Below are 26,819 nucleotides of genomic sequence, written 5' to 3'. Positions count from 1 at the left end.
GCCTGGCTATTCCTAACTCCCTCTGTCATGATATAAAATGAAGAATGCACCTCATCAGGTTACTGTGTCCTTTCATATGCTGCCAGCAGAGAATAAAAAGGGTTTTCAGATGGGATTCTCAGGTCCTGAAAAGCTTTTTGCCTCAAATATTCTGCTTATCAAGTTCACATATAAATAATAATGGAATAAAACCACTTGGATCAAGTACTATAAGCATTATGGCTGGGACAAGGTAACGGTTCCCACAGGAACCATATGGGAGGCCATCAAGTGTTTTAATGTCAGAGAGTGATGGCTGTACATGAGGGAAACTGCTGAGAGCAATGGGAAAAGGGTTAACCCTCCCAGCAGCCCTGAAATGTATAACTGTATAGGAACACTTTGTGGGGGCAGGGGTTGCCTTGATGAGAAAGTGAGTAAAAAAACACATGCGCCTGGGAATCTGCTGAAATATTATCTTACTAAATCATAACATTTTGTCATGAACTATAAATACTCAGTGGAGTCACTCGGCAGTGCTGGAGTGTAGCCTACCCAGAGTCCACTCCCCTGGCCGACAGACTGTCAAGTGCCACAAGTTTCCATGGAAAAGGTTTTTGAGGAGGTCGACTGCTATGTTGATGTGTTTCAGTGTGGAGAGGGGGAGACTCACACACATACTGCAGCCCTGCTCAGGTCTATATGATAAAGTGACCTTCATGTTGATAATTATTTTCTTTTCAGATTTATTGTTCCATTATTTTCTTAGGTAATGGAGCTAGAATCCGTGTTGGGAAGGTTACTTTTCAAATGCAATAGGTTACATATTACTAGTTACACTGTTGAAAATGTAATAAGTACTGTAACCATTTTAATTACTTTATCAAAGTATTGTAACCTTTTACATTTGATTACCTTTCTAATGAATGATTTAAACTGGGTAGTAAAGCTAAAAAAATGTTAGATGTAGGTTCTGCAAAAGAAGACATTCCTGCACAAGATGCAAAACAAGAGAATGAATGTTCTGTTCTACATTTAAACTTTTACTGAAAAGAAAATATTCGGATGTATCCCCTTTGAAATGTACAACTTTTTAATCAGTAGATGTAATTGAATGACTTTTTTTCCCAGTATAACTGATTACAATTAGATTTATTTTGTAATTTAATTACTGTAAATAGTTACATGTCACTAGGTACTGCACAACACTGGCTAGAATAGTGACAGTAAATTTAGCATTTAAAATAGGCATTGTAAAGAAAACTTGAATTGATTAAGGACATGTTGGCGTTTCAACACCCGTATTGGAAAAAGTTGTATATATTATTTTGATGTTTTTTGCATCCTGATGTGTTTTTTAAGAAAGTCTTTTTTGTTTTTTTCTCCATGACACTTTTTTTTTAGTGTCAGAATGTTTTTACCCTTAAAGTTTTTGTGCATCTGCACCGGTGATAGCCGTGGCCGAAGGCATTATATTTTCATCCATACATCCATACATCTCATTCTCGTGGATACAATATCCAATAATACAATAATGTCTTCAAATTTGGTACAAACGTCTACTTGGACTTCAGGATCAACTGATTAGAAATGATGACACAAATGTGTAAACTTTTTTGATTGCCTGGATCTTCTGTGCTGCTGAGGGGAGGATGTATGTGAAGCTTCCATGTTTTAGAATTTTTAGCTTCTTTGCAGCAACATCCATATTTAAAGCATTATTGGCTGTCACTGCTACATATGAGTCTGGGCAGACATGGATGTAAATTATAACTGCAACTGGTTTGCACAGGCATACGACTGTTTTTTTTTCTTCTTTCTTCAGTAGTTTTCATTTTCAACTTTCTGTCACCATTTTGGAGTTGAGGGGAGGGGTTTGGGGGAGTGGCCAAGGACAGTGTGATGTACCTATAATCTGCAGACTAGAGAATGAGTATCTTTTCTCCTAAACCCACCATCTGCTCTGAAGCTTCCAGCCCAGTATGAAAGCACACACATGGCAAAGTCTTCTACAAATTCACCTGGAACTCCCAAACAGTAAATAGGTTAAGTCTATTTAGTTGTTGTTGTTGTTGTTTTTTTCACAGAGAAGCAAGCTGGTTAAAGTTAACTGCTGGCTGTTGTTAAGCTGGTCAGGCAGAGGTCCGTGGGAAGAAGCATGCGTTAGCTATCATAGCTAATATTTGGTTCTTTGTGGAAAAAAAAAACGACAGAGAGGAACAGACTTCACATACTTTAAGATATGGTTTGGGAGTTCCAGATGAACTCATGAAAGCCATGGCCAAAGGTATGCAGTGATGCAGGAGGCGTATTGTGGTCAAACCAAACGCTGTTTGGATTTTGATGCTTATGTAGTTACAACACCCAGTGCCTGAAGTGATCAAAGCAGACAATCATTTCTCACATTTTATGTACCAAATAAAAAAAACAAACATTATATTACAAATTGTATATTAAAAAGGTTGTTAAATGTGTCCAAAAAAGTCCTAATGTGAGAAGAAAAAAAATATTTCATAGGGCTGGACAGTTAATCAGATTCTATTTTCAATTACATTTTGGCTTCCAACAATTATAAAAAACAAGATAATGGTGATAATGGTGACGTGTAATAATGACAAAGGCTTCGGAGCGGATGTGGAGCTGAAGAGCAGAAGAGTGACACTGTGTCCTTGATATGCAGATTATATGGATTATATGTGATATCAATAGTGTGGCTGCTTCTGCAACCACACTATTGTTATTAAAATCTTTATTAGTGTGGATGCTTCTGCAACCACACTATTGTTATTCAAATCTTTATTAGTGTGGATGCTTCTGCAGCCACACTATTGTTATTCAGATCTTTATTAGTGTGGATGCTTCTGCAGCCACACTATTGATATTCAAATCTTTTATCTTGTTATTAGTGTGGATGCTTCTGCGGCCACACTATTGATATTCAAATCTTTTTTCTCATTATTATTTCACCCTTTTTTCGGTTCGCTACTCCTTCTGCATTTTTTGTGCTACAGACACCGTTCCACTACCAAAACGTTCAGCTCATTGAGGACATTCCTGCTATTACTTTTCATACATCTGCTATTTATACTTTTTATGATATTAAGCTTTTTTCAGCATTTTTTGGCCCCAATGTCAGCTAGAGACTTCATTCAAACTTTAAACAGGTCCCAACAACTTCAGCTATTCCACTATAATTCAGCTATTTGATATCTTCTACTGTTTTTGAGATTTCACAGTTTTATGTTTTTTTTGGACATTTTCTGTGTTTGAATGGGTCCCTATGGAGCCGGCTAGAGCACGTGACATCATAAGTTAGAGTGTAGGGCAACCTTGAATTATTCAAAAAACTTCCAAACATGTGGCACTCCTGTCCACAATTTTCACTGTACATACAAAATTAAAAAACCAAAACGTAGGAAAATTTCTGCTGATCACAGATATGTTGACATGGAATCTCTCACACATACACATTTTTGCTGAGTGGCTCCAAAGCGAAGGGAGCGCCCATTTTTTTCTCATTCACTCCCATGTATACTGAGAGGAGAAATTTCTGGAAAACAGCTGAGGTGCAACACATTTGTAACTCGCACGTGTGATCACATTTTTGACTCCACATATATAAAAAATGACATGCGTTCACGAGAAGTGTATCTCTCACCATCACCTTATTTTGATGATTGGACCAACGGTTTGGAAATGGGAAGAACTTGTTCAAGGAATTAAACCTCCACTAAAAGAGGTCTCTTCTCTGTGTTCTGTCTGTCTCTCTCTGCTCTTCTGCCCAGGTGCACCTACTTAATTACCATGGCAACCACTGTCACACACAAACTCACAGAAACATGATGGCGTGTGCGTGTCTAAATCTTAAATGCAGATATGACAGGGGCAGAATCTCCATTTTAATCCTTTAGGTGCCAGAGTTTATTGAGGAAAATATTCCATTTTCATTTCAACATTTCAAAAGGCTGTCGCTTGAAAGTGGTGAGACAAAAAGGCATACTGTAAATGAAAAAACTATTCATCATGACCCAAAGTTTGTGATGGGAGTAAATGAACTCATCTAATTTGCATATTGTGGCATCACTAGGCGCCGGCCATATTGAATTTCATAAATCTCAGTAAAACAGCATTTTGAACATATTTACACAGTAGATTTCTTTTGTTTTGTGTTGTTTTTGTCATCTCATCCTCAAAATGAAGGAACAGGCATCTGATGGGAGTAAATTCACTCATCTGATTTGCATATTGTGACATCACTTCTACATACCTACAGCTACAGAAACCATTCAAACGTCAAAACGTTCAGCTCTGTAAGGATTTTCTGATGTTTGTGGCAATATGTTTGATATTTCTGCACTTTCAGCATATTCTTTCATTTCAGCATTATACCACTACTAAGTAGTACTGCTTCTACTATTTTTCCTGTACATTTTCTGATTAATCACTACTTCTACATACTTTCAGCTACAGAAACCATTCAAATGTCAAAACGTTCAGCTCTGTGAGGATTTTCAGATGTTTGTGGCAATTTGTTTGATATTTCTGCACTTCCAGCATTTTCAGCCATGGTCTTGAATTCATTTCAGCATTCAGCAACCACACGCATGTTTCGTAGGAAATGCATTTTCTAGTTATTTCAGGCATTTTTCGGTTTGCTACTACTTCTGCATTTTTTGCGCTACAGACACCGTTCCATTGCCAAAACATTCAGCTCATTGAGGGCATTTCTGCTATTACTTTTCATACTTCTGCTATTTATACTTTTCATGATATTAAGCTTTTTTCAGCATTTTTTTGGCCCCAATGTCTTTCCAATGGGAAAATCTTCAAATCCTCTTCAACCCACCCCAATTGGAGGAGCTACTGTTTCAGCATACTTTCAGCTAGAGAATTCATTCAAACTTTAAACAGGTCCCAACATCTTCAGCTATTCCACTATAATTCAGCTATTTGATATCTTCTGCTGTTTTTGAGATTTCATAGTTTTAGTTTTATGCTTTTTTTTGGACATTTTCTGCGTTTGAATGGGTCCCTATGGAGCCGGCTAGAGCACGTGACATCACAAGTTAGAGTGTAGGGCAGCCTTGAAGTATTCAAGGGAAGCACGTGAGTAATTCAGGCTGACATTACCTGTTTTTCAGTGAACTCTTCTGGTAATTTTATTAAAAGGCATGGCATATAAGTCCACAGTAACTTATGATTAGGGCCCGAGTGACGACGAAGTCGTCCGTAGGACCCTATTGTAATTGCGCTGTTTATTATTAGGGCCCGAGTGACGACGAAGTCATCCGTGAGGACCCTATTGTAATCGCGCTGTTTATTAGGGCCCGAGCGACGACAAAGCCATCCGCCTGGGAAGGGGAGTCTCCACTGGCAGGTGAAGTTGGCCTGCGACCGGGTGATCGGGAACAACAGGCTGGATCCACCGAAGCCCCAGTGGTGGCAGAGGCGCAGACAATCCGCTCGAACAGTAGCAGGGACCTGACTTGCAGGCAGATCTCAAATGAGCTCTGATTCTCACCAAAACACCTCCCCGCTTGCCCCGTCTTCTGGACCGCTTCTTCACGTAGTGATAGCAGGTGAGCGGCGCAGGTAAGCCGATACAGACGCCAGGAACGGTGGCTCGAGTTTTGATCGCCCAAACCATGCTTGAACAGCATCTTTAGGGATGTTCTGATGTTAAGAAGTGCTTGGCGATCATACACCAGTAAAGCAGATACATCTTGGCAACAAACACAGAACAATAATAGAGCAAACAGGAATCCAAGCAGCCCTGACAGACGGCTGGCCACACACACTGGCGCCATCTTGTCGCGCGATTACAGTAGCGTCCTCACGGACGACTTCGTCGTTGCTTGGGCCCTAATAAACAGCGCAATTACAATACGGTTCTCACAGATGACTTTGTCATCGCTCGGGCCCTTATAAACAGCACAATTACAATAGGGTCCTACATGGACGACTTCGTCGTCGCTCGGACCCTAATAGATAATAATACACAGCACAATTTCAATAGGGTCCTACGGACGACTTCATCGTCGCTTGAATAATAATAATAATAATAATAAACAGTGCGATTATAATAGGGTCCACACGGACAACTTCGTCATCGCTCAGGCCCAAATAAACAGCGCGATTACAATAGGGTCCTCATTGACGACTTCGTTGTTGCTTGGGCCCTAATAAACAGCACGATTACAATAGGGTCCTACACGGAGGACTTGCAGTCGTTGCTCAGGCCCTAATAATAATAAACAGTGCGATTTCAATAGGGTCCTACGGACGACTTTCAGTCGTCGCTCAGACCCTAACAATAAACGTACTATACCAGAAACAATAGGGTCCTATTAACACTTGATCATATGTCAGCATGATAAAAACTATCAGAAATGACAGAAACCATCTTTGGAAAAAAGTTGTATTTGATGTGTACTTTGAGTTTTTAGTTTGACTCCTGTCCCATCTTCTCACATGGAGAGGGCAGACTTTATTACCTATACTGCAGTCAGACACCAGGGGGATATACAGATTTTTTTGGCTTCGGTTTGGGGGTACTGTCATGTCCTTTTTATACAGCCTATACACCTTATTCCTAGCCCCCATAATACCTTGCCTGATTTATGTGTGCAACTTCCAGCCCTGAAGCATTTAGTGAGGGTTTTAAAGCAATGGTAAGAATATGTTTACAGTACTCTTTTCTTTCTAAGAGCATTTGGGCGATGAAACATGGAACACACCACCTGTTTTAGCTTAAATGGGATTATGTGATCATACATCCGCCATCTCTGACAGCCATCTCAAAGCATTATATATTTTTTTTCCTTTTCAACCGAGCACGCCATCAATTAGCTTGCCTTGTTCCGTTAAAATATTGTAAACATTAACATGGCCCAAGCTAGTTTAAGGTAAACATCTGCTCCTTCTAAAAATGATTTATCAATCAATTTTTTCAATCAGTTTTATTTATAAAGCCCAATATCACAAATCACAATTTGCCTCACAGGGCTTTACAGCATACGACATCCCTCTGTCCTTAGGACCCTCGCAGCGGATAAGGAAAAACTCCCCCAAAAAACCCTTTAATGAGGAAAAAACGGTAGAAACCTCAGGAAGAGCAACTGAGGAGGGATCCCTCTTCCAGGATGGACAGACGTGCAATAGATGTTGTACAGAACAGATCAGCATAATAAATTAGCAGTAATCCGTATGACACAATGAGACAGAAAGAGAGAGACAGAGACAGAGACATAGACAGAGAGAGATGCAGGACAGACGGTAATGACAGTAGCTTACAACAACATTAATGAAAGTAATAATATTATAATTATAGTTCTGGCTACTGTGGTACAATATGTTGAAAGTATGTATTAATATCTGGCAGTATACATGTGTGACAATAGTCATATGTGTATAATAACAGTAGAAGTATGATTAATGATAACAGCAGCAGCAGGAGGCATCTGGCAAGACCACGGCAGCAGCACAACCACACACTTCACACTATCCAGGCACTGCTGCGATATAAGTTAACCTGCGAGACAGTGGACCACAAAGGCTGTGGAGAAGAAGCCGAGTTAGTGACATGCAGTATGGCCAAGTTAGCAAGATGCAGTAACAGGACATGAGTGTTAGCAAAGGAGAGAGAGAGAGAGAGAGAGAGAGAGAGAGAGAGAGAGAGAGAGAGAGAGAGAAGGAGAGAAGGTGCCCGGTGTAAGCCTGAGCCGGCCCTAACTATAAGCTTTATCAAAGAGGAAAGTCTTAAGTCTAGTCTTAAATGTGGAGACGGTGTCTGTCTCCAGGTCCGCAACAGGAAGATGATTCCACAGGAGAGGAGCCTGATAGCTGAAGGCTCTGGCTCCTGATCTACTTTTGGAGACTTTAGGGACCACGAGTAACCCTGCATTCTCAGAGCGCAGTGTTCTGGTGGGATAATATGGCACTATGAGCTCGCTAAGATATGACAGAGCCTGTCCATTTAGAGCTTTATAAGTTAACAGTAGGATTTTAAATTAAATTCTGGATTTTAAAGGGAGCCAGTGCAGAGAAGCTAAAACAGGAGAAATATGATCCCGTTTCTTAGTTCCTGTTAGTATATGTGTCGCTGCATTCTGAATTAGCTGGAGAGTTTTTAAAGACTTATTAGAGTTACCTGATAATAGGGAGTTACAGTAATCCAGTCTAGAGGTAACAAAAGCGTGGACCAATTTTTCGGCATCTTTTCTTTTACGATTTCTGATGACTTATTAAAAGATACTAAAACATTCAGCAAACATTTAACATAATTTAGTATTAACTGTGGATCCATATAAAGTGAATAAATGTGATGTTTCCCAGTTAATCTTCTGCTTGTCTGCAACGACGTAGTTTACATGTTTTTTTTAACTTCTGATTTATTATGAACTGTTCTGAGTGAAACACGATTGAGCAGCAGACTTCAGTAATAGCAATATGAAGTAGTAGTAAAAGATATAACTTTTGGCAATGACTTTTGGCAATGATATTAATGATATAAAGGAAGTACGGTAAATCAGTAACACATTCTCAGCTCTAATGACTAAATACATTTTTCAAGGTATGTTGCTGAGTTTATTTTATAATGAGCAATTTTCTAATGTAGGTTGAGAATGAAGTCAGATGGGGAAAGACAGGGATATCATATACTGAGGTTGAGTGCTACACCTGTCAGTCTAGGTGTCATTCTCTTCTAATACTTTTTTGCCTTGTCTCGTGAAACGCTTGTGGTTTTAGTTCTCATATCAATGGTACCTTTGGCAACAGGAACAATCATTTTTTGTTCTGGTTCAACACACATTTGCTGAAGACAAAAATTTAGCTTAGACTGGTTGTTAGTCATTACAGACACAGACAGTCCAACAGGTACCAGAGCTCCGCAAAGACATTTTAGAAAATGCCAAGTTAACATTAGTTAAATATTTGTTAAAAAATAAATAAGTATTTGCTAAACTGAAGGCACATTACTTCCGAAATAAACCAGCATTGGCGGTTAGCCACCAAGAGTAGCCACTGGGACTAACCACACATACTCTATGGGACTAACTAGCTAACTGCTACTTCCGCTATCTCACTGGAAGTTGCGCACATAATCATTTTCACAGTAGTGCCCTCAGGAATAAGGTGGATAGTCCCAACCCAGCAGCGTTGTACTGTGCCCACCCTCCGGTGTCCCCCAAGGAGTAAGTGGCTCAAAAACCCCTTTATCACTGTTAACTAGCCAGCGTCCCTACTGCCTTCAGGGAGAAGGTATGGCAGCATCAGCTGCAAGACAACCAGGAAGCTGAACAGCTTCTTTTCTGTGGCTGTCAGGCTGGTCAATGGACTGCCTCCCCTCTCCACACTTACACCCACACACACACTCACCCCCCTTCCTGACAGCTAGCCACCTGTCAGGGTGACAGATTGGACTCAATGCAGTGCCAGTACTTTATTTGTGACTTTATGAGTATGTTGTGCGATTTTAAATTTTAGTATCTTGTTCTATTTTTTTTAATTTTTATCTATTTATTGTTTGTTCTGTTTTTGTTTGTTTGTTTTTTAATATTTATTATTGACTTTTAATGCACTGCCTGCACTGATGGAGAATTAGTATTTCATTTTTTTTCAGTGTCTAATAGAGTTACCGATACCAGTATCGGAAATGCCTCCGATACTGCCTAAAATGCGGTATCGGGTATCGGCGAGTACAGTATAATGCCTCTCGTCATTATGCATACGTGCGCTACAGGCAAATGAAAACGGAAATGGAGCGGAGTTTAAAAAGCATTCTACTGTAGCCTTTAAAATGTCTTTTTTACCAAATTGTGTGGCTGCACTTTAACCTGTGTCTTGATCTGTGTCAACACTGGATAATACACTGAACAAAAATATAAACGCAACACTTTTGTTTTTGCTCCCATTTTTCATGAGCTGAACTCAAAGATCTAAAACATTTTTTATACACACAAAAGACCATTTCCCTCAAATATTGTTCACAAATCTGTCTAAATCTGTGTTAGTGAGCACTTCTCCTTTGCCGAGATAATCCATCCCACCTCACAGGTGTGGCATATCAAGATGCTGATTAGACAGCATGATTATTGCACAGGTGTGCCTTAGGCTGGCCACAATAAAAGGCCACTCTAAAATGTTCAGTTTTATCACACAGCACAATGCCACAGATGTCGCAAGTTTTGAGGGAGCGTGCAATTGGCATGCTGACTGCAGGAATATCCACCAGAGCTGTTGCCTGTGAATTGAATGTTCATTTCTCTACCATAAGCCATCTCCAAAGGCATTTCTGACAATTTGGCAGTACATCCAACCGGCCTCACAACCGCAGACCACGTGTAACCACACCAGCCCAGGACCTCCACATCCAGCATGTTCACCTCCAAGATCGTCTGAGACCACCCACCCGGATAGCTGCTGCAACAATCGGTTTGCATAACCAAAGAATTTCTGCACAAACTGTCAGAAACTGTCTCAGAGAAGCTCATCTGCATGCTTGTTGTCCTCATCGGGGTCTCGACCTGACTGCAGTTCGTCGTCGTAAGCGACTTGAGTGGGCAAATGCTCACATTCGATAGCGTCTGGCACATTGGAGAGGTGTTCTCTTCACGGATGAATCCCAGTTTCACGTGTTCCAGTTCCTGCCAAAATCCAGCAACTTCGCACAGCCATTGAAGCGGAGTGGACCAACATTCCACAGGCCACAATCAACAACCTGATCAACTCTATGCTAAGGAGATGTGTTGCACTGCATGAGGCAAATGGTGGTCACACCAGATACTGACTGGTTTTCTGACCCCCCCAGACCCCCCCAATAAAGTAAAACTGCACATTTCAGAGTGGCCTTTTATTGTGGCCAGCCTAAGGCACACCTGTGCAATATTCATGCTGTCTAATCAGCATCTGTGTGTGAGGTGGGATGGATTATCTCGGCAAAGGAGAAGTGCTCACTAACGCAGATACTCGGTACTCGGTATCGGCAGATAACTAAGGTTCAGGGATCGGAATCGGTATTGGAAAGGAAAAAGTGGTATCGGTACATCTCTAGTGTCTAGTACCCAGTGAAAATGACAATAAAGTGAATCTTGAATCTTGAGCGTTATCACTGTAAACTCTGTTAGCACTGTAAGCAGAGATTGCATACATTACACGGTGCATTAGTTAATTGTGTTAAAGGGGTTTTGCAGCTCAAAATGAAGCCCCTTACTCAACGTAGGGTGAGCATCATGTTTCTGCAGCAAAGCTGTCCTGTCACTGTGATGTAGGGTCACAAAGTAGGGTTCGAAATAGGGTCGTAAAAAGATACATCTACTGAATATATCAAATATCTAGTAAAGCCGAACTAGTAAATACACTGCACCTAGATGAACTATGTTAGGAAAAAGTAAAGACGTTGGTTAATTTCAGATATTTTAGCTAGTAGTCTAGAAACAGCGTTTTTGTGACGGTAGTTTTTTTGCGGCTTGTAGAGTTGTAAAATCGGGTTGTAAAAAGATATATCTACTGAATATATCAAATATCTAGTAAAGCCTAAATAGTAATTACACTCCACCGAGATGAACTATGTTAAGAAAAGGTAAGGATGTCGGTTAATTTCAGATATTTTATCTAGCACTCTAGAAGCAGCGTTTTTGGGACGGTAGATCTTCCGGGTTGTAGAGTTGTGAAATAGGGTCGTAAAAAAGTAAATCTAGTGCAGCCGAACTATCATGTTATTATTATTATTATTATTATTATTATTATTACTATTACTATTATTATTATTATTGTTGAGGGGAAATTACAACAGAAGAATATATTTGCCATTTTAATACCAAGGACACTTTCCTGTTTTTGTGTGTATACAGAAATGTTAAAGATATCATTGAGGAAGACGACATTGACGTGACGTTGTTGAACCAGGGAATTTGTGTGTCCACCGCGACAAAGGATCCTAATTGACTTTACATTGGCATTGTTTCCGTGGTACTGGCACGTAATTTTAACCCATTACGTGCTGCCACCACGGAATGCGGTGTTAAGAGGTCGTGGTCATTTCTGTGAGATCAGGTTGTGTTGACCTCACTGGGTCAATGGAGCATCGGACTAAAAGGACTAAAAGGGCGGCTGTGGCTCAGAGGTAGAGCGGGTCGGCCACCAATCAAAAGTTCAGCGATTCGATCCCGGGCTCCTCCAGTCTGCATGTCGAAGTATCAGTAAGATACTGAACCCCAAATTGCTCCCGATGGCTGTTCCATCAGTGTGTGAGTGTGTTAAAACTGAGTAGCAGGTGGCACCTTGTATGGTAATCTCGGCCACCAGTGTATGAATGTGTCTGTGAATGGGTGAATGTGACTCATCGTGTAAAAAGTGCTTTGAGTGGTCCGATGACTAGAAAGGCGTTATACAAATGCAGGCCCATTCACCATCCAAAGGCCTTGTATTTCCTTTTTTTTCTCTTTCTCTTCGCTGTGCTTTTATTATTATAAGGGGTGGACTGACTGATTTGGGGGGCCCGGGCAAACTCTGTCTTGCTTTATTTTATCCCTTTCTCTAACTGGGAATGTTGGTATTGTCAGCAGTAGAAGTAGGCTACTCAAAACTTTTTTTCTGAAGTAAAACAATATCAATGGCATACTGAAGTCCTGTACTCAATTATTGAAGAGTGACGGAGAGGTTTTATCTGCACTGTGTAGCCTACTTAAATTTACTTAAAGCCTGTTCAAGGTGGAGCTTTAAATTGTTATATAATGCTGGATAATTTAATCAATAATATTGCATCATATTTTAATTGTTATATTTCATGAGTAAAAAATCTGACAAAAAATGAAAATGACAAAAAAAAAAAAAAATCATTTGTAAGTCCTCTGGGGCCTTTTGTAAGTTGGGGTGAAATGAGTGAAAAAGAATAGTAACATAATATTTTTCATACCATGTTTCATATGTAAAGCTCATTACAAATCTTAATCAAAATCACATATCAGTCCTTATGACTTTGGTGCAGCTGATGGCAGGAAACATTAGACTGATGTAGTAAATAAGTAGATGCACCGCACACAAAAAGGCTGAATTGAGCCTTCTTTTCATTTAATCTTCAGCGTTTCATCCACTTATTCAGGATAATAACTCTATAGCTGTTTTGGGCCTTTTTAATTAGAGACATAGCCAAAGTCACCTTCTGAGTTGTGCATTAAAATAGCCCTTGATCTGAGGAAATGTAAGTTAAAAATTCCTAATTTAGAAGATTTGATTATTCATTCCTGTATAACATTACAACTATACCAGCTAGTGATGCTATTGAGGACAGCTAGGCTCCCACTAAAAAGTGTGTGAAATAAACGGGTGTAATTAGAAAGCTGTGTAAGGCTATTTCATTCATCCAAACTGTTGGCACTTTATAGCAGTTGTTAGACTTGGAAGATGGCCTTTTGAGTATTGAGACTAGCAACCCTCAGGTCTGATTAAACAAATTATACTGTGATGTATTGTAGGTTTATTTGTCCTTGTCTGACTTTAAAGATGGCCTAGTAGCCTGCAAGTTACTACCATTATAGGCTAATGTTTTTATAAATATATATATTCAGATACGAAATAGTCTTTTTTCAAACAATTTCCTGTCCTGATACACAAAATTTTTCTGTTCTTGATGCATTGTTGGTTTTCATAGCACCCTCAATCTCTCTAATCTAGACTACTACATGTATTATTTAATATAATGTCCAGAGAATTTTTAAACCTTTTAACCTGCATGGATTTTAAACAGCACGTCACACAGCCAACTCACAACAGAGGACACACCCTGGACCTGGTCATAACCTATGGTCTGTCCACTGGTGTGTCCTCTGTTGTTGACCTGGCTGTGTCTGACCACTACTGTGTTTATTTTAACATCACCAGTTTTAGCCATCAGGAGGCCCCGGTGAGAACGGTGAGGAAACGCTACCTAACTTCTGAAGTGGCTGCAAATTTTATCAATATTTTACAGAGCACTCCTGCTGAAATTTTACCTGCACCCTGTGATTTTATTGTGGACAATTTTAACAGTAAAATAAAGTCAACACTTGACTCAGTGGCTCCACTTTTAACCAAAATCATAAAAACAAAACCTACACCCCCGTGGAGAAATGATAACATCAAAAGACTGAAAAGAAAATGCAGGAGTGCAGAGAGGAGGTGGAGAAAAAACATATTGACAGTTCATTTTGAAATATTACGCGAACAACTCAAAACCTACAATAAAACAGTCAAACAGGCAAGAATATCCCACTTTTCAAAACTCATTTCCGATCATAAAAACAACCCCAAATTTCTTTTCTCCACCTTCGATCTTTTAACCAGCACCAATTTTAATAAACCATCCAACATATCAACAGATACCCTCTGCAAGGACTTTGCGGACCACTTCATAAGTAAAATCGATGATATCAGGTCCAGTCTTTTATCCCAACAGAATGTAATTTTTAACACACCTGGATCATTGCTTTTACCTGAGGAAACACTGGAGAGTTTTGTCCTGGTTGATGCAAGGACACTTGGTCGAGTTTTCTCTCAGGTAAACCCAACAACTTGCCTTTTAGATCCGATTCCCACATCACTTTTAAAGACATTTTATGGATTCTTTGAGGAACAGATTTTAAATATAGTGAATTACTCTCTTCAGACGGGTGTCTTCCCCGCTGCCTTCAAAACGGCGGTGGAGAAGCCCCTTCTGAAGAAGAGTAATTTAGATCCCAACATTTTTAATAATTACCGACCTGTATCCAACTTACCGTTTTTAAGTAAGATTTTAGAAAAACTGGTTTTTAACCAAGTAAATGATTTTTTAAAAAGAAACAGTATTTTAGAGAAATATCAATCTGGTTTTAGGATGAACCACAGTACCGAGACAGCCCTTTTAAAGATTTTAAATGATATCAGGTTGAATGTTGATTCACAAAAACTCACAGTCTTGGTAATACTGGATCTAAGCGCCGCCTTTGATACAGTAGATCACCACATTTTATTAAACAGACTCAGAAACCTGGTGGGCCTCTCTGGTACTGTTTTTAACTGGTTCAGCTCTTATCTCACAGATGTTTCTTTGTAAGTATGGATACATGTTCCTCCAGAACGCATGAAATTAGGTGTGGGGTGCCCCAAGGGTCAATTTTAGGTCCAACTCTTTTTAATCTATACATGCTTCCCCTTGGGGACGTCATCAGGAGGCACGGCATCAGCTTCCACAGTTACGCAGATGACACACAGCTGTACATCGCCGTGTCTCCTGATGACACAGGGCCAATTGATACCCTTTTAAACTGCATTTTAGATATCAAGTCATGGATGGCAGTGAATTTCCTACAGCTCAACCAGGACAAAACAGAGGTTTTAATTATTGGTCCTGAAGGCCAGAGAGAGAAACTTTTACCAAAACTACAAGATTTTAAACCTTCACAGTGTGTAAAGAACCTGGGCGGCATTTTTGACTCTGAGCTTAGTTTTATTCCACACATCAAAAATGTAACAAAGACAGGTTTTTATCATCTTAAGAATATAGCCAGAGTCCGCCCGTTTCTCTCTCAGGCTAACACGGAGGTGCTGATGCATGCTTTTATCTCTTGTCATTTAGATTACTGTAATGCCCTGCTGTCTGGTCTTCTCAAAAAGACCATCTCTAACCTGCAGCTACTCCAAAACTCAGCCGCACGAGTGCTGACGAGGACCAGAGGGTGGGAGCACATTTCACCAGTTTTACAATCACTGCATTGGCTCCCCGTGTGTTTCAGGATCGATTTTAAGGTTCTTTTATTAGTTTTTAAATGTCTTAACAGCCTTGGGCCATCTTATTTATCTGACCTGCTTTTATCATATCAACCCTCGCGGATCCTGAGGTCCTCCGGCACCGGCCTTTTAATTGCTCCAAGAGTTAGAACAAAAACCCACGGGGAGGCTGCATTCAGCCATTATGGCCCTCACTTATGGAACAGCCTGCCGGAGAGCATCAGGACTGCAGAGACTGTTGATATTTTTAAAAGGAGGCTCAAGACTCACCTTTTTAGTTTAGCTTTTAACTGATTTCTTTTACTCTTTTAATTCTTCTATTATGTTCTTTTTACTTTCTAATGCTTTTAAATGATTTATTTTTAAATCTTTATGCATTTTAGTTTCTAAATCTTCATTTATTTATTTATTTATTATTATTATTATTATTAATATTATTTTAATCTTTAACTCTTTAATTTTTCGTAATCTCCACACCATGTGTGGAGTCCACCCCGGTCTGTCTGGGTCGGGGTGGTCTCTGTGGCAGCGCTCCCTGTGGCCGTGGGCTGTAGCGCCTCTCAGTGTGGATGGCTCCCCATAGGTGGTTCTTTCCTCACCTGGTTCCTCAGTGCCCAGCCATGTTATTGACTATACTGACTGTGTGTGTGTGTGTGTGTGTGTGTTTATATGTGGGGGTGGGAGGGGTGGGTTTTCAATATGTATGTATTATTTTTGTTTGTTTTTATTCTTTTTTTTTCAATATTATTTTTATTAACAGATTTGTGGTAACAAAAAGGAAAACAATCATACACTGCCTGGCCAAAAAAAAAGTCACCACCAAAAAAAAAGGTCATACACTCTAATATTTCGTTGGACCGCCTTTAGCTTTGATTACGGCACGCATTCGCTGTGGCCTTGTTTCGATAAGCTTCTGCAATGTCACAAGATTTATTTCCATCCAGTGTTGCATTAATTTTTCACCAAGATCTTGCATTGATGATGGTAGAGTCTGACCGCTGCGCAAAGCCTTCTCCAGCACATCCCAAAGATTCTCAATGGGGTTAAGGTCTGGACTCTGTGGTGGCCAATCCATGTGTGAAAATGATGTCTCATGCTCCCTGAACCAGTCTTTCACAATTTGAGCCCGATGAATCCTGGCATTGTCATCTTGGAATATGCCCGTGCCATCAGGGAAGAAAAAATCCATTGATGGAATATCCTGGTCATTCAGTATATTCAGGTAGTCAGCTGACCTCATTCTTTGAGCACATACTGTTGCTGAACCTAGACCTGACCAACTGCAGCAACCCCAGATCATAACACTGCCCCCACAGGCTTGTACAGTAGGCACTAGGCATGATGGGTGCATCACTTCATCTGCCTCTCTTCTTACCCTGATGCGCCCATCACTCTGGAACAGGGTAAATCTGGACTCATCAGACCACATGACCTTCTTCCATTGCTCCAGAGTCCAATCTTTATGCTCCCTAGCAAATTGAAGCCTTTTTTTCCGGTTAGCCTCACAGATTAGTGGTTTTCTTAAGGCTACACAGCTGTTCAGTCCCAATCCCTTGAGTTCCCTTTGCATTGTGCGTGTGGAAATGCTCTTACTTTCACTATTAAACATAGCCCTGAGTTCTACTGTTGTTTTTCTTCAATTTGATCTCACCAAACGTTTAAGTGATCGCCGATCACGATCATTGAGGATTTTTTTCCGGCCACATTTCTTCCTCGAAGACGATGGGTCCCCACTATCCTTCCAGTTTTTAATAATGCGTTGGACAGTTCTTAACCCAATTTTAGTAGTTTCTGCAATCTCCTTAGATGTTTTCTCTGCTTGATGCATGCCAATGATTTGACCCTTCTCAAACAGACTAACATCTTTTCCACGACCACGGGATGTGTCTTTTGACATGGTTGTTTAGGAAATGAGAAGCAACTCATTGCACCAGTTGGGGTTAAATAACTTGTTGCCAGCTGAAAGATAATCGCCCATGCAGTAATTATCCAATAGGAGGCTCGTACCTATTTGCTTAGTTAAATCCAGGTGGCGACTTTTTTTTTGGCCAGGCAGTGTATCTCCATTCTCAATCCCCCCTCCCCCCCTACAAAAAAAAAAACAAAAACAAAAAAAAACAACACGGTCACCAATACACATACACACACACACACACACACACATAAACACTCACACACGCACTTCTGACTGATGAGGAGGGGTACAGATTAAAAAAAAAGAGGAATTCATAATGACTCTTAACAAAGGGCACAGAAAGTATACATTAAGCCTTCCATGATAATCCTTAAACATCTTTGTACAGAGAATAACAGCGAGCAATAAAAAAAAAAAAGCAATGAATACAAATGTGATTAGAATGATTCCAAATGTTGCAGAAGGGGACCCCATGTTTTCTCCAATTTGAGTTGGAATTTGAGCTTACTGTTTCGCAGTTTTTCTAAGTGAATGACTGAAACCAATTCATGCAACCAGTTTTTGAAGCATGGTGGAGTTGGTGTTTTCCAATTTTTTAGAATAATTTTTTTTGCTAACACCATGCCCATTAAGAGAGCTGCTTGTATGTGTGCAGGGAGCACTGATGAGTCCTCTGAGGCTCCAAAAAGAGCAAACTCCCTGTCAGGAGGGAGCTTCCTCTTATAAACCTCAGAGACATTTACATTTATCACATTTAAGAGAAACAGAGGGGTAAAACTTATGAAGCTTGTCTTTAGAGTAATAAAAACTTGAATGAATTACTTTAAACTGTATCAACCTATGTCTACTATTTATTGAGCAACTATGGATACGGGAAAGGGCAGTCTTCCACAGTTGGTCAGAAAACACAACAGTTTCTCTTTCCAAGCTTTCTTAATACTGTTGGCAGATAGTGAGTCTTCTGAAAAATATCTTACAAATTTGGTAATGAGCTTCTTACTGCTAGATAAAAGAGAAAACAGTTCAAAAAGGGCATGTCTCTCACAGTTTGACTCAAAGTGAGGGATGTTTTCTCGCACAAAGTGCCTCAGTTGCATATAACGAAAAAAACTGGAGTGAGGTATATCATATTTGGAGTTTAACTGCTGAAATGATGCAAAGTTGTTGTCTACATAAATATCCCCTATACACCTCAACCCTTTGACACACCATAAAGAAAATGTATTGTCCAGCAATGCTGGGACAAAAGCATGATTATGGCAGACAGGAGTATAAGCCGATATACCAGGAGTTTTAAAGACATTTCTTATTTGATTGAGAATTTTAAGAGAATTTCTCACAACAAAGCTATGACTAACTGATTTGATAGCAGAAGAAAGGTTGGTAAAAAGTAAGGAGGAAAGGGAAAAGTATGTTTTTTTCAAAGATGCAAGCTCCAATTTTAGCCAGAGGGGGGCAGAATTGAGTGATTGGTGGTCTGGAGAACCCCACTGCCAGTATGCCATTGCCCTAGCATTTGCTGCCCAATAGTAATCCCTAAATACTGGAAGACCAAGACCACCATCCTGAGTCGGCCTGTATAAATGTTTTTTGTAACCCCAAACAAAATCTAGAACAATTGTCTCAAGCTTCTTAAAAAAATCAGATGTGATCCAAATTGGCAAGTTTTGAAAAAGGTACAAAAATTTTGGTAATGATACCATTTTTATAGCATTAACTCTGCCAATCATAGATAGCGGTAGAGTCCTCCAGTATTCTATGCTACGTTTTAATTTATCTATGCCCTCTAGTAAATTTAATTTTAACAACTGTTTTGGACATTTGGAGATTTTAATGCCTAAATACGTTATATAGTCCTGGACTATCTTGAAGGGACAATTTTTTACAATCCTACTTTCATTAGTGAACATAAGTTCACTTTTATCCCAGTTTATTGTGTAACCAGAAATTTTGCCAAACATAGTTATATACTGTAAAAGATGGGGAATGCTTTCTTCAGGATTTATTAAAGTGATAAAGGCATAAAAACTTGGATGAGCACCAATTTCCTGATGTTAAATTCAGACAAAACTGAAGTTATTGTTCTTGGCCCCAAACAACTCAAAGACTCTTTATCTGATGACATAGTTAGTCTAGATGGCATTGCTCTGGCCTCTAGCACTACCGTAAGAAACCTCGGAGTAATATTTGATCAAGATTTGTCTTTTAATTCTCATTTAAAACAAACCTCATTTTTTCATCTGCGTAATATTGCGAAAATTAGGCCTATCCTGACCCAAAAAGACGCAGAAAAACTGGTCCACGCTTTTGTTACCTCTAGGCTGGATTATTGTAACTCTCTATTATCAGGTAGCTCTAGTAAGTCCTTAAAAACTCTCCAGCTAATTCAGAATGCAGCAGCACGTGTACTAACAGGAACTAAGAAACGAGATCATATTTCTCCTGTTTTAGCTTCTCTGCACTGACTCCCTGTAAAATCCAGAATTGAATTTAAAATCCTACTGTTAACTTAGAAAGCTCTAAATGGTCAAGCTCCGTCATATCTTAGAGAGCTCATAGTGCCATATTATCCCACCAGAACACTGCGCTCTGAGAACGCAGGGTTACTCATGGTCCCTTAAGTCTCCAAAAGTAGATCAGGAGCTAGAGCCTTCAGCTATCAGGCTCCTGTCCTGTGGAATCATCTTCCTGTTGCGGTCTGGGAGGCAGACACCGTCTCCACATTTAAGACTAGACTTAAGACTTTCCTCTTTGATAAAGCTTATAGTTAGGGCTGGCTCAGGCTTGCCCTGTACCAGCCCCTAGTTAGGCTGACTTAGGCCTAGTCTGCCGGAGGATCCCCCTATAATACACCGGGCACCTTCTCTCCTTCTCTCTCTCTCTCTTGTATTCTATTACTGCATCTTGCTAACTGTCTCTCAGATTAACTCATATCGCAGTGGTGCCTGGACAGCGTGACGTGTGTGGTTGTGCTGCTGCCGTGGTCCTGCCAGATGCCTCCTGCTGCTGCTGCCATCATTAGTCATTAGTCATACTTCTACTGTTATTATACACATATGACTATTGTCACACATGTATACTGCCAGATGTCAATACATACTTTCAACATATTGTACCACAGTAGCCAGAACTATAACTATAACATTATTACTTTCAATAATGTTGTTGTAAGCTACTGTCATTACCTGCATCTCTCTCTTTCTCTCTCTCTCTTTCTCTCTGTCTCATTGTGTCATACGGATTACTATTAATTTGCTGATCTGTTCTGTACGACATCTATTGCACGTCTGTCCGTCCTGGAAGAGGGATTCCTCCTCAGTTGCTCTTCCTGAGGTTTCTACCGTTTTTTTTCCCCATTAAAGGGTTTTTTTTGGGGAGTTTTTCCTTATCCGCTGCGAGGGTCATAAGGACAGAGCGATGTCGTATGCTGTAAAGCCCTGTGAGGCAAATTGTGATTTGTGATATTGGGCTTTATAAATAAAACTGAATTGAATTGAATTGAATAAGTAAATCATCCGCATAAAGCATCACAAGACATTCTGATCCACCGGCTGCTATACCCTTTATGTGCGGGTGATTTCTTATCCCAACTGCCAGAGGCTCCAACGCTATATTAAATAACAAGGGAGACAGGCAATCCCCCTGTCTCACACCCCGATATAAACTGAATGGCTCTGATGAGACATTATTAGTTAAAACAGAGGATTCAGGAGAACAGTAAATCATTTTAATCCAATCCACGAAAGTCTTTCCAAAACCAAACCTCTTTAAAGTTTCAAATAAGTACGGCCATTCAATGGAGTCAAATGCTTTCTGAGCATCCAATGTTATGACAGCTGCTTTGGTATTTTCACATGTGTCAGAGTACAGTATATTCATCACTCGACGCACATTAAAAAAAGAAAGCCTACCTGGGATAAAGCCTACTTGATCCCGATGAATAATAGTTTCAATTAATTTATTTAATCTGGTAGCAAGAACTTTAGTTAGAATTTTGTGATCTAGATTAGGAGAAAAGAGATAGGCCTGTAATTAGCAGGATCTGTGGGATCTTTTCCACTTTTTGATAACAGACATATGTTTGCTTTGTACAAAGACTGTGGAAGTCTATTTTTAGTTACTGAGTCATTTATCATCCTGAGTAAGTAAGGAGTTAGAATGTCCTTAAATGCTTGGTAAAACTCAGCTCCAAGCCCGTCTGGTCCGGGACATTTACCAGTAGGGAATGCCTTGATTGCCTCATTTAGTTCAACAACAGAAAAATCCCTTTCCAGTAATTTTTGGTTTCTATCATTTAGCTGTGGCAAATTCAAAGAATCAAAAAATTGAAAATAATCTCTATTTGTTGCTGATCAAAATAAAACTCAAAACACTCTAAAACGTTGATTAATATGTTTTTGGTCTGTAAGTATTTGCCCATTTTTTGACAGTATTTTGTAAATAGCTGATTTTGCCTGTTCACCTTTAAGTTGTCTTGAGAGTAATTTATGAGGTTTATCATTTAATTCAAAATGTTTCTGGTGGGTTTTGAGTAGAAGATTATGAATTTCACTTCCTATTAGAGAGTTATACTCAGATTTTAATCTCAGAATCTTATTATAGTCAGACTGTAGTAAAGAGGTTTTATGTATTTGTTCAATTTGAGTAATTTCTTGTTCTATTTCTTTACGTCTCTTAATTTTTTCCCTTTTTCTATAGGTTTCAAAAGAAATAATACATCCCCTCATAGTAACTTTAAGTGCTTCCCAAAGCATAGAGTCTGAAACTTCTTAATCTCAAGAAAATCAGTTATCTTTTTGGTCATGTACTCCTTAAACCCAGGTTCTGTCAGAAGTAAAGGATTAAATTTCCAGTTGTATGTTGGTCTAGAGAGAGATAACTGCAGCTGCAGTGTAACAGGACTATGATCTGAAATTAATATATTATGATACAATACATTTCTGATGGTTGAAATCAAACCAGCATCAACTATAAAATAATCAATTCTAGTATAGGTCTGATGAACATTTGAGTAAAAGGAATATTCTCCAGATGTCTACCAAATTTCTTGATTTAATTAAATGATTGAGGGTCTGAACAGCATTAATAGTTGGAGAAGGTTTAGTGGATGATCTGTCTAAAGATAAATCCAAATAGCAATTAAAGTCCCCTCCAATTACAATATTTGATGATCCATCTTCTGGGAGTAAATCAAAAACTTTACAAAAAAAGGTAGGATCATCAGAATTAGGCCTGTAGATATTCAACAGGGTAATGGGAAATGAATTAATATTTCCAGAGATTAAAATAAATCTCCCATTTGGATCAATAATTTTAGATTTCAATTCAAAAGGGATGCTATTCCGAAAGAGAATCGCAACCCCCCTTGCTTGGGATGTAAAAGGAGCATGGTACACCTGTGAAATCCAATTTGGTTTTAATTTGTTTTCAGTAGCTTTGACAGTATGAGTCTCTTGTAGAAACAAAATATCCCTCTTCAATGAATTCAAATGAGAAAAAACCTTCCCGCATTTTAAGTCATTGCCAAGGCCCCTTACATTCCATGATAAGAGCGAAATTGTTCCATTTAGATTAATTTACTTAACGTTAACAAATGAAATAATCAGAAATTGTAAACCTCAAGTATTTTATACATGACATCAACATGACAAATAATAACAACAACAAAGTGTACCCTCTCAGAGACTAAACCAGGATTGTTTGTTTTTATTCTGTGGAGCACTTTGTGCTGCATTTTTAATGTATGAAAAGTGCTATACAAATAAAGTTTGATTGATTGATTGATTGATAAGAGGTTAGATGTGTGGAAATGCAGGAAATTTGATTTATTTTTTTTATTTTTTTCTAGGAGAGGACCTGCAGACCCTTTGCCATTTATGTGTCTTTCCAGATTTTCTCCCTCACTTTAAAACAGCTTGGTGCTCATGTAGTGAGTTAACTCTCACTGTCTTAGCTGCAGCATTGTGACTGTGTTGCTTTACAACACTCAAAAAAACAATCCCTGATGAAAAGTACAACATATGTGTGATTTACCTATTACCAACCTGTAAAGAACAAGAAAATGATAAAACAGGTAACATTAGTTTGCTTCCTTTTCTCACAGTATGAATTCCAAGCCATCTAACTGGGGAGAGGATGCCCCCTTGTGGTAAAAATGGGAACTCAGCTCTAAACAGAAATTAACTGGCATTGAAATAAATTATGCTCTCATACAAAGATACATTTATGAAAACACACAATATGTTAAAAGAAATTACATGATGTTTCACAGATAGCTTTGTAATTCAAGCACACCTGTTTTAATTAATATCTTTTCAATCATTTTAAGGCACTCAAATACTGAAATACATCAATAAAGAAACTCCAGCTCCTGTGGGCTGCTGCTGCTACTACAGCAGCCGCCAAAACAGACTCTTAATTATGTTTTATAGAAACTTTATTATGTGTCTTTGGTGCAGTCACACATCCCTCTTTGACTGCTGACAAATGAAGATATGAGGACATCATACTAAAGGCCTCAGACATGTTTGCCTGTGGCACATGTGGTGTGTGATGATCCTGTTAGTCTGTCAAAGCATCACTTTTCCCACTGTCTGGCCTCAGAGGGGCTCAGTCACCACTCTGTGGTGAGGCAGAGTTTAAGTGAGCCACAGAGAGGGGGAGTCAGCCCCAGACAAACCAGGCAACATGGTTGTTCCACTCACCCTGTCATTTTCTTCTTCTCATTACCCCTTTGTCAGAAACCAAAGGCCTCATCCTAATAGGTCCTTGTTTTCTTTTCCATGTTTGTCTTAAGAATTGCTGGGAGCAGGGTGTGCACACAGTAAGATCCCCATCATCTGTGTAATTTAGTCCCGTGGTGCTGAATACACTGAGCCTGCCACAGTGACACGTAGAGCAAAGAGGGGACAGTGGGAGTATTCATTCTGTCTGGTTAGCCAAAATAGAAATAAAATTGAAGGGTTCTGGTTTAAACAAATACCCCTAACATTTATTGAAACAGCCATGTGTACCACCACAGACAGAGAGGGAGTAAGAGAGGAAGGACTGCATATCATGACTAGATACACAAGTGGATCAGAAAAACAGTCCAGACAAACCAAAAGAGGTCAAGCTGTTTGTGAGTTAAAAAGAACTCTGTGTAATAACACACATTGAATATGAAGTCTGTTACACAAAAACATTCTGCAATCATCCAGTGTGTGCTCTGACTCTCCTCTCCGACTCTGAATTAAATAAATTAAGGCCATGCAACCAAATTGCATGGGCTGTAGAGAATTGTGGCAGACTTGTAAGTGGTCTCACAATTGTTTAGCGACCCATATTTCCATTATTTTGGACATGACGGGCAAAATTCTGATTGGTCTGTAGTTTCTCACATCTGTCTTTACCCCAGATTTAAAAAATAGGACTGACATTAGCTACCTTCCAAGATGTAGGAACAACACATATAGAAATGGATAAATTAATCAAGTTTGTAACTGGATATATTAAAGAGTCTTTGTGCATTTTTAAAAAGTTGGTGTCAAGTCCAAAGTCATCCTTGTCTTTAGAGTTATTTAGCTCAGATATGATATTGTTTACTTCAGATTCTGGTATTGCATTGAACATTGTTGCACATTGCATTGTGAACACAGGTTGGGTGGTGTCAATAAATTTGTGCTCACAGTCCGGTGGTGTGAAAAACTGTGTTATCTCTAATACTGATTTAATGAAAAAATTATTAAATTCTGTGGCAATGAAGGCAGGACTTGTCACCAACTGATTGTCCACATAGAGCTCTAGTTCTTTATTATTATCAATTCAAACAATTCAATTTTATTTATAAAGCCCAATATCACAAATCACAATTTGCCTTAAGAGGGCTTTAAAGCATATGACATCCCTCTGTCCTTAGGACCCTCGCAGCGGATAAGGAAAAACTCCCCCCAAAAAAACCTTTAACAGGGAAAAAAATGGTAGAAATCTCAGAAAGAGCAACTGAGGAGGGATCCCTCTTCCAGGACAGAGCAACATGTTAAATTGATAAATATAAATATAAATTAACAGTAATCCATATGACACAATGAGGCAGAAAGAGGGACAGAGACAGAGAGAAATGCAGGACAGACGGTAATAACAATAGCTTACAAAAACATTAATTAAAGTAATAATATTATAATTCTAATTATGGCTATTGTGGTACAATATGTTGAAAGTATATATTAATATCTGATAGTATAAATATGTGAAAATAATAATATGTGTATAATAACAGTAGAATTATGACTAATGATAACAGCAGCAGGAGGCATCAGGCAAGACCACGGCAGCAGCACAACCACCCATGTCACACTATCCAGGCACCGCTGCAATATAAATTAACCTGCGAGACAGTGGAGCACAAAGGCTCCAGAGAAGCGGAGTTAGTGACACGCAGTACAGCAGAGTTAGCAAGATGCAGTAACAGGACATGAGTGTTAGCAAAGGAGAGAGAGAGAGAGAGAGAGAGAGAGAGAGAGAGAGAGAAGGAGAGAAGGTGCAGACTAGGCCTAAGTCAGCCTAACTAGGGGATGGTACAAGGCAAGCCTGAGCCAGCCCTAACTATAAGCTTTATCAAAGAGGAAAGTCTTAAGTCTAGTCTTAAATGTGGAGACGGTGTCTGCCTCCCGCACCGCAACAGGAAGATGATTCCACAGGAGAGGAGCCTGATAGCTGAAGGCTCTGGCTCCTGATCTACTTTTGGAGACTTTAGGGACCACAAGTAACCCTGCATTCTCCAAGCGCAGAGTTCTGGTGGGATAATATGGCACTATGAGCTCTCTAAGATATGACGGAGCTTGACCATTTAGAGCTTTCTAAGTTAACAGTAGGATTTTAAATTCAATTCTGGATTTTACAGGGAGCCAGTGCAGAGAAGCTAAAACAGGAGAAATATGATCACGTTTCTTAGTTCCTGTTAGTACACATGCTGCTGCATTCTGAATTAGCTGGAGAGTTTTTAAGGACTTACTAGAGCTACCTGATAATAGAGAGTTACAGTAATCCAGCCTTGAGGTAACAAAAGCATGGACCAATTTTTCTGCATCTTTTTGGGTCAGGATAGGCTTAATTTTCACAATATTACACAGATGAAAAAATGCAGTCCGTGAGGTTTGTTTTAAATGAGAATTAAAAGACAAATCTTGATCAAATGTTACTC

At 39.3% G+C, this 26,819-nt stretch overlaps 1 protein-coding gene across 4 annotated transcripts in view; it reads right to left on the bottom strand.

The window, feature by feature from the left end:
- preb (prolactin regulatory element binding) overlaps window positions 1-26,819 on the bottom strand; it is a 69,783-nt gene that overhangs the window by 4,373 nt on the left and 38,591 nt on the right. The window contains exon 10 of one of the 4 annotated variants that reach the window (XM_078172053.1): window positions 7,465-7,534. The exons of the other annotated variants lie outside the window; for them this stretch is intronic. Within the exon in view, the coding sequence (XP_078028179.1) occupies window positions 7,480-7,534 (55 nt within the window). The 3' untranslated portion in view covers window positions 7,465-7,479. Of the gene's footprint in view, window positions 1-7,464; window positions 7,535-26,819 lie in introns of those variants that run through there. 4 annotated transcript variants of the gene reach the window in all.

The sequence above is a fragment of the Epinephelus lanceolatus genome, chromosome 10, assembly GCF_041903045.1.
Source record: "Epinephelus lanceolatus isolate andai-2023 chromosome 10, ASM4190304v1, whole genome shotgun sequence".
In the NCBI taxonomy this organism is placed as follows: Eukaryota; Metazoa; Chordata; class Actinopteri; order Perciformes; family Serranidae; genus Epinephelus; species Epinephelus lanceolatus.
The sequence above is the reverse complement of the archived record's forward strand: the minus strand, read 5'-3'. Positions and strand labels throughout refer to the sequence as shown.